Source organism: Poecilia reticulata, linkage group LG17 (genome assembly GCF_000633615.1).
Source record: "Poecilia reticulata strain Guanapo linkage group LG17, Guppy_female_1.0+MT, whole genome shotgun sequence".
Lineage (NCBI taxonomy): Eukaryota > Metazoa > Chordata > Actinopteri > Cyprinodontiformes > Poeciliidae > Poecilia > Poecilia reticulata.
This window is the reverse complement of record NC_024347.1, coordinates 10,659,649-10,668,303: the sequence shown is the minus strand read 5'-3', so window position 1 is coordinate 10,668,303 and position 8,655 is coordinate 10,659,649. Positions and strand designations below refer to the sequence as shown.

The following is an 8,655-nucleotide window of genomic DNA, read 5'->3' as shown; positions in this document are numbered from 1 at the left end:
TGAGCATGGTAGTGATAGTCAGGGGCCGCAGTACCTGGAAAACTTACCATGAAAATGGTACATTTGGTGGGCAGCTACCCTTTCATAAAGAACCAGACTGGTTTGCACACTTTRTCCTCTTMATAAATGAATTATRAATTSACCAACTGCATTTTGCCTTCACTCTGGTCATCTTTCTCTGACATTGATATTYGTCATCCAAGTGTGACAAGCAAGCAAAACCAGAAGAAATCTGTAAGAAGGGAAGTAGTTTTCAAAGCACATAATTAAATCCACTAAATCTCTGAGAGCAGTAGGGATAGTGAGCTGTTTGTGTGCATGGCCTCTTACTCAAGAGGAGCGGTGCAACAGAATCTTCCAGTCATGTTTATCCTCTTTATCCACCGCTGATGCTGGCTCTCTGTCAGCTGTGACATCAGCAGGTGACTTTGGGATGGGTCAAAGCTCACAGGCCTGCTCAGTTCTYGGCGAGRAGTTAAGTGCGCACACAGGCTTGTGCCGTGGTCCGATGAAGTCACGCTGTCTGGCAGGCRCAAGCCCCAATGGAACATAAGCCCATTTACCACTAATATGCTTTGTTTCCTTTTTCCTTTTCCTCTGCCTTTGTCCTTCAACCCGTCGACCAGAACTTGAACCAGAACCCCCGCACTTTGCTGCCCAAGTTTTTTGGCCTTTACTGYGTCCAGTGTGGCGGCAAGAACATTCGAATAATTGTGATGAACAATATATTGCCACGCTCGGTTCGCATGCACCTCAAGTTTGACCTCAAGGGCTCGACGTACAAGAGGCAAGCATCCAAGAAGGAAAGGGAGAAGTCCAAGCCCACGTTCAAAGATCTGGATTTTCTGAGTGACGTTMCCGAGGGCCTCACTTTGGATCAGGAAATGTACAGCGCTTTGGTCAAAACACTGCAACGGGACTGCCTGGTGAGAAAGATTGCAAAGAGGGGGAATGCTTTATGGGTTAATAGATAAAGTAAAAAAAAAAAATAAGAGCAGGTTTAGCAACAAAGAACATTTTGTTTAAATCCCCTTGAAACATTTTCATTATGTCGTAAGAGAACGTTTCAAAACGCACTTTGTTTCTTTGTAGGTTCTGGAAAGTTTTAAGATCATGGATTACAGTTTGCTGCTTGGCGTTCACAACCAAACCCTAGCAGAGAAAGAAAATCAGTCCCAGGGCTCACCAGCAGGAGGCGGYGATGAGAAGAAGCCTGCAGGACAGAGGGCTCTCTATTCCACCGCCATGGAGTCCATACAGGGCGGGTCCACATGCAGGGACACACTGGAACATGATGACACGTATGTCCCTATTTCACAATACTGACCGTCAGCGTCCKACAGCATTTAAACCTAATGGCAAATTATTTTTCTTATCTAGTATGGGAGGAATCCCAGCAATGGGRAGTAAAGGAGAGCGCCTCCTGCTGTTCGTTGGGATTATTGACATTCTGCAGTCCTACAGGTAGAAAAATGAGCTTATTTGTTGCATTTTAATTACCACGATGCTCAAGAAAGGAGACTAACAGGGGCGGTAACTGAGACATGACATATTAAAAAAATGGAAGAAAGTAAAAAAAAAAAAGAAGAAAAAAGTTATGATTAACTCTGATAGCCTAAATAAAATTCAGTGCAACCTTGGGTGGTTTTAGAGAAAATGTATGAAAATAAAGAGCATTATTAAGAKCTAGGAACACAGCAGACAGGTCAGAAATGAAGCAGCARGAGGTTGAAAGAACCTGTTGACTGGACACCTAGTAGGTCTTTATGTGTGGCAGGACAAAACGCTTAAAAGATTGTAGAAAGAAAASCATAAGAATTAACATTTGCAGTTTGCCACAAACCACAAGGTTTCTGCACCCCTTTGTAACAAGGCACCCTGGTGAGATAGAGTTGAAAATTTTATCCAAAGYTACGATCTAACAACCTGGATCAAGGCATAGTCAAAGTCCAGATTTTCATCATGTTGAGAAATTGATGAAAGACCRGAAGTCTGACTGAGTTATTTTGCAAAGAAGAATTAGCAAAAGAATTGAGGCTCTACATGTGCAAAGCTAGTAGAGACAAACCCCAAAGACTTTGCAGCTGTAACCGCAGCAGCAGGAGGTTCTGTAACATACAAATGCATGACACATTTATAGGATTTTATTTGCTAAAAAAAAAAATAAAAATCCCAACCAGCAGCTGTGTATCATTCCAGTTGATATGTGACAAAATGATATGACTGGTATAGGTTTGCAATTCACTTTAAATAGCAATGCGATGTTGTAAGAAGATACTAGGGAACAAATGATGAGCCATTCTTTTAAATACATTTTAAAATACACATCAATGAAGTCTGTCATTAAATTTAATTGTTTTGTCTGACAGGCTGATTAAAAAACTGGAACACTCCTGGAAGTCTCTCATCCACGATGGAGTAAGTTGCTTTCATGCGGCTGCTTTTAATTTTCTTTATTTAAGTACACCGATCCACATTAAGCTGTCTATTTATGCAAGCTAATTAACTATGCTAAGTTTTTCCTTAGTCATTGTTGTTGGAGAGCAAGACTTAATTATTGAACACTGCCATCTTCCGTTGAATCGCAGGACACGGTGTCTGTCCACAGACCCAGTTTCTATGCGGAGAGGTTCTTCAGGTTCTGCAGCACAGTTGTCTTCAGGAAAAGCTGCTGTGAGTTGAACATTTCGCAACATGTATTTTTCATTCTGCTTACTGGTATGAACATCTAACGTTCTGTAGGAGGTTTCAAGGTAAATCACATTTTTCCTTCCAGCATTACGACCATCTCCGTCTAAGAAAGGTCGAGGGGCCCTCTCGGGGTCCAAGTACAGTGCCGGAGGCGGATCGGCCGGACAGYGTCCCTCGCTGACTGACGAAAGACAGGAAAACCTGGAGAACTTAGAGAACCTCAGAGGAGCCCGCAGCTTCTCTATACTGGAAGAGAACGGTGGGCTATGCTGGAAACAGTTATAGTAATAACACTAAAATGTTGTTAATGCCTTTTTCTTTTACTGCCATTTAACTGCCTCAACACATTATGTCTCTTACTTTCATCCTCAATGGCTTACTTTTTTTTTTTTTTTGGTTAGCCGATGTAAAGAGAGTATCTAAAGACGTAATTAGAGAGGAAGCAAAGGCAATGTAGTAATAGAAGCTGAAGAAACTGGGGACACAGAAAATGAAGTTCCAGTCAGAAGTTTCTCTGCAATTTATGTTGGGATTATTGTTCTGTCGGAACACCCGGTTGCATACAAGTTTTACCCATTTGAATCAAGTCGATATATCCAGATGAAAGGAAATCAGATGTTTGGATGTTATTGTCCACTGTGAACCCATTTTAACATCAGCATGGAATAAGACGGTGCTGGTCAAGAATAAAGACTTTGGTCGTGAATCGACACCCTGAAGCTCGATTTAAGCCAAATGGCTTCTGCAGAAAACTTTTATGGTCAGATGAGACAAAGATTGAGCTTTTTGGTCAYAGTCACTAAAAGTAGTTGAGGCTGTCAAACTAGAAACCACTGTACTAAATGTTCTGTTGGAGCACAGTTGGCCCACTTAAAACAAGATTTTGATTGAATTAAGCAGGCTGACATTTCGTTTCCAATCAGAAGTGTGCAGCTGCATGTGTAACTTTAATGGTCGGAATAAAAAAACAAACAGAAATGTGAATAATAGCTTCTTTTGTCTCACTCAGACGCTATTAACATTGTACTTTTGCTACATTCAGGTAAAGAGCCGCCCTGCACTCCTCCGTCATTTGAAGACGCAACGACAGCATCTATTGCAACCACGCTGTCATCTAACAACTCTTTACCGACCACCCCGTTTGACACTCCAGAACACCCGCGCCCCAGAAGACAAATGCATTCACCAAACATAGTCAGGTCAGAGATATTGTCCGTGCATGCCAGCAGTTGTATTATTATACGAGACCCACTCACCGTAAATGTTCAATCGTACTTTGTGTTTTCTTGTGTCAAAAAAAAAAAAAAAAGATCACAAAAAGAGCTGGTTGAGGTTCACGGCGAACGTCAGGACACTATAACCGTGGAAGTGGAGCTGAGGTACGAACCTCAGCAAAAGTGCTATCACAGAGTATCTCACTCAGTTGTGTTTGTTRTGCTTCATCTGTTTCGTTTTGCGTTTTCTCAAACAGCAAGATCCCGCAGAGTACGGAGCTGACGCAGAGGGCAGAGATCCCGTCTTCCAGCCAACAATCGCTCAGTCATCAAACTTGCACAGCAGCTCCGTCCGCCCCCAGCTCTGCATGTCCATCCTCTGCATTTTCCTCCGCTACTCTTCCTCCTTCCTTTGCGTCATCCTCCTCTGCTCAATGTGCTGCCCAGTCATCCTCTACGCTTTCTTCGTCCATTCGTCCGTCCACCGAGCCRCTCACCTCTCCAGGAGCCGCCCGGTCTCTGACTCTCTCCTCTCYGGTCTCTGGCTCAAAAGCAAAATCTGTTCAGCTCACCGGTTTGTCTCCGAACGCCTCCACCCTCGCTCCTGCCTCGGCGTTCACCCCCATCCACCCRGCGTCCGCTAGCTCCTCTCAGCATTTTCCCTCTACGCCTCCCTCCTCAGCCCCTTCRAGCCCCCAGTTGCCTCAGGAAGGACCGCGAACTTCGCAAAAGCAGCTTTCAGTGTCCAGCAGCCACAGCTCCTTGGAAGCGGAGGTGCAGGTCTCTGACATTTACTTTGTAAGTTCCTACCCCAAATGTTTCTGTGTTCATGTCACATATAGGCAGAGAACGGATCGGGAAGTAAAGTTAACCGAAATTAGCTGAAAGGTCACAATCATATACGAGTGAGTTGAGACCARGCAGTGAGGATAACTTGCTTTCTGTTTCTGTATGATCTACTGGATCCTCTGCAGTGGTCCAGTCAGGATAGCGTGGTAGAGTTGTGATGGTGAGAAGGTCTCTGTGTGCACGCTATGGGAGCTGCTCTTCCTGCTTTATTTCTAAAGCCTGATGCCTGAAAAAGGACCTGCTTTTAACTGATGTCACCAAAAAAAMCAACCTGCACAGCATGAAGTCTATCCATCGTTCTGCTTTTATTCGTTCAGTTCTTTTCACTACATCTGGTTTTGATTTGATTGTTTGCCACATTCATTCTGCATTTTCTTCTTTTTTATCCCTGTATAATCTTGTGTAACCCATTTCACATCCCTCGTGTGCTCATCTGTGTGTCCAATCATCAGTATGCGGATGGAAGATACTGGGTGTATTCTCCAGTTCTTGGCCGTCGTAAACTTAACTCTAGTTCAAGTTACAATGTAAGTCGCTAGCTAGGTAGCYATAGTAGCCTGAGAGACTGGGAGACGTGGGATTGCTGCTAGATACGTCAATGGGATTATTGAATRCATTGCTGCTACAATATRGCCAAAACAAAAACCAGTTTTCATGGATTGTTTGCTGACGGCTGAAGAAAAATGAAATGCATGTGAAAACGGCTGCCTCTTCGTTTCCTACATCAGCAGTAAAATGTATATTCATGTAACATATATCCAGTGAATGTGTAGTTAGTMAATTGTAGTTTGACTCCGCTCTTAGTGACCCCTTAATGTTTTTGTTTGATTCGCTTTCTTCTGGTTTTGAGAATTGTCCGATTGATAAAGTTGCACTTTGTATTTCCTCATAGTCCATGGAATTAGTCGTATCAAATATTTAGAAAAAATCAAGTTACGTTTAAGAAGTTAGTTTGGGAATTTTTGAGTCAGATTCTGTTGAAAGTGAGTTATTTCCAGTAAATAATGCATTTATTGTTTTCATTTTGTGCACATTTTKATTAGCCGGTTCAAGACCAAATCGGATCTTTACCTTCTTAAAACAAGTCCAGTCTCAAGAAGTTTATGTTTATTACCGTATGAATCTTTTAACTATCTTTGTGTGTGCTGTCCTACACGTAACTTGATCATTATTTAGATAAAAAATGAATGTACTTTGAACGGAAAAGCAATTCCGATGGCCAGTAAAGTAAACCAGTTTAAAAACAAAAAAATGCTCTTGATTTTTTACATTGCCTTAGTTTTATATTTTGACCAGAAATCCCTTCCACTTTTTTTTCTTAGCAGATTGCAAATACATTGAGGTTGACTTCTACCTAAATATTCCCCTAATGAAATTTGACAAATATTAGTAAGGTTTATAATACAGCACTTCCTTCATCCAGTGTAACATTTTTGATATTGGAGTTATTTTAGGTCAACAGAAGGTCACTTTGAGTGTTGCCCCTGTCAGACTGGCCTCCAGCTTCTGGATTATTCTAAATGAAGATATGTGTGAATGTGTGTGTAAATGGGTCGATGACTGAATATAGTGTGAAGCGCTCTGGGGTCCTCTGAGCTTGATAAGGCAGTAGACAAATACAGGCCGTTTTATCAGAACCTGACTTCAAAAATCCTGAACTGATCCTTTAGTACAACTTACTATTCGTAAAGTAACTGAAACTAATTTGAGTTGACATATGAAGTAAAGCAAGAAAAAACAAAAATTTGACTCTACCTTACCAACATGCACGATGCAACTTTATTCCATTACGTGTAGATAAAATGTGTCTTCAAATTCGTTCTTCCCCACCAATAACCCACCTATTTGTTTTTCTTTTTCTGCTGCCCCCTGCTGGTTATTTTATATAACCCCAGACTCAGGAGGACCAGGGCTGTGTTTTCTCTCCTTTCCACTGCAGCTCTNATTGATAAAGTTGCACTTTGTATTTCCTCATAGTCCATGGAATTAGTCGTATCAAATATTTAGAAAAAATCAAGTTACGTTTAAGAAGTTAGTTTGGGAATTTTTGAGTCAGATTCTGTTGAAAGTGAGTTATTTCCAGTAAATAATGCATTTATTGTTTTCATTTTGTGCACATTTTKATTAGCCGGTTCAAGACCAAATCGGATCTTTACCTTCTTAAAACAAGTCCAGTCTCAAGAAGTTTATGTTTATTACCGTATGAATCTTTTAACTATCTTTGTGTGTGCTGTCCTACACGTAACTTGATCATTATTTAGATAAAAAATGAATGTACTTTGAACGGAAAAGCAATTCCGATGGCCAGTAAAGTAAACCAGTTTAAAAACAAAAAAATGCTCTTGATTTTTTACATTGCCTTAGTTTTATATTTTGACCAGAAATCCCTTCCACTTTTTTTTCTTAGCAGATTGCAAATACATTGAGGTTGACTTCTACCTAAATATTCCCCTAATGAAATTTGACAAATATTAGTAAGGTTTATAATACAGCACTTCCTTCATCCAGTGTAACATTTTTGATATTGGAGTTATTTTAGGTCAACAGAAGGTCACTTTGAGTGTTGCCCCTGTCAGACTGGCCTCCMGCTTCTGGATTATTCTAAATGAAGATATGTGTGAATGTGTGTGTAAATGGGTCGATGACTGAATATAGTGTGAAGCGCTCTGGGGTCCTCTGAGCTTGATAAGGCAGTAGACAAATACAGGCCGTTTTATCAGAACCTGACTTCAAAAATCCTGAACTGATCCTTTAGTACAACTTACTATTCGTAAAGTAACTGAAACTAATTTGAGTTGACATATGAAGTAAAGCAAGAAAAAACAAAAATTTGACTCTACCTTACCAACATGCACGATGCAACTTTATTCCATTACGTGTAGATAAAATGTGTCTTCAAATTCGTTCTTCCCCACCAATAACCCACCTATTTGTTTTTCTTTTTCTGCTGCCCCCTGCTGGTTATTTTATATAACCCCAGACTCAGGAGGACCAGGGCTGTGTTTTCTCTCCTTTCCACTGCAGCTCTGAGTCCAGAAGAGACTCAGATGTGGACAGTGAAACAGTAAGTCAACACTGCGGCCATGATTTATGGTAAACTCTAAAAATACCGAATGAATTGATTTATGCATTGACTTTCTCTCTCCCGTATCTGATATTAATCATCTCTATTTCTCCTCCAGTAATTTCAGTCGGAGGCAGCGGCAGTGGGTGGAGCCGGAGGCTTTCTCCTCACACAAAAGCTGGGAGGGTTTAATGGTACAGGCAGCAGGACAATGATGATTTACTGYTGGCTGCTGAAGCTGCATGTAAGAGTCTGCTTTGCTTATGAGTAAATCTTATTACCTGGCATTYAGCTGAAAGAATGCAGCTTTGCATTATGCATTCGAACAAATGTACAGAGAGATTTACTGCTAATATAGTGGAAGACTATGAAGTAGTTGCAATCAGGACAATTTGCTCATACAGAAGTGGAGAAACGTATAAATCTTACACGTACAATCAGCTCAGTAGCACTGTGAACAATTTTTGGTAATTGTGATAAAGCTCATGTCAAGATTCAAACGTCGATTTAACTCCCACGACATAAATATTGTGTCGATTTAATTTAAATTTAATTTCAGTSCAAACCCCACCATTGTTATTATTATTCTTTTAAAAGCCAAAAGTCTGTGTATAAGTAGCRGCTTGGCTGCAGAGGGAGCAGCCAAAGCAAGGTGAATCAAACATTCCTTTCCCCAGCTCTGCCTATGCAATATGTGTTATCGATTCCTCCTATTGACTCACTTGTAATTAGCCTGGACTTCGTTGTGCATTCGTTTTAACTAGAGGGGAGTCAGCCCTGTATAATTTGATTTTAGCACTTTAACTATGTCTATGATTGGTCTTAGCACACACACAC

The 8,655-nt window shown here is 40.9% G+C and overlaps 1 protein-coding gene across 1 annotated transcript in view; it reads left to right on the top strand.

Moving 5' to 3' along the window:
- Positions 1-8,245, top strand: part of LOC103479280 (phosphatidylinositol 4-phosphate 5-kinase type-1 gamma-like) — a 15,208-nt gene extending 6,963 nt beyond the window's left edge. The window contains exons 5-16 of the mRNA XM_017309863.1: positions 592-926; positions 1,093-1,301; positions 1,381-1,464; positions 2,370-2,418; positions 2,589-2,673; positions 2,777-2,950; positions 3,734-3,890; positions 4,002-4,070; positions 4,163-4,703; positions 5,207-5,281; positions 7,735-7,818; positions 7,937-8,245. Coding sequence (XP_017165352.1) covers positions 592-926; positions 1,093-1,301; positions 1,381-1,464; positions 2,370-2,418; positions 2,589-2,673; positions 2,777-2,950; positions 3,734-3,890; positions 4,002-4,070; positions 4,163-4,703; positions 5,207-5,281; positions 7,735-7,818; positions 7,937-7,939 — 1,865 coding nt within the window. The 3' untranslated portion in view covers positions 7,940-8,245. The remainder of the gene's footprint in view (positions 1-591; positions 927-1,092; positions 1,302-1,380; positions 1,465-2,369; positions 2,419-2,588; positions 2,674-2,776; positions 2,951-3,733; positions 3,891-4,001; positions 4,071-4,162; positions 4,704-5,206; positions 5,282-7,734; positions 7,819-7,936) is intronic.
- Positions 8,246-8,655: the final 410 nt, after the last annotated feature.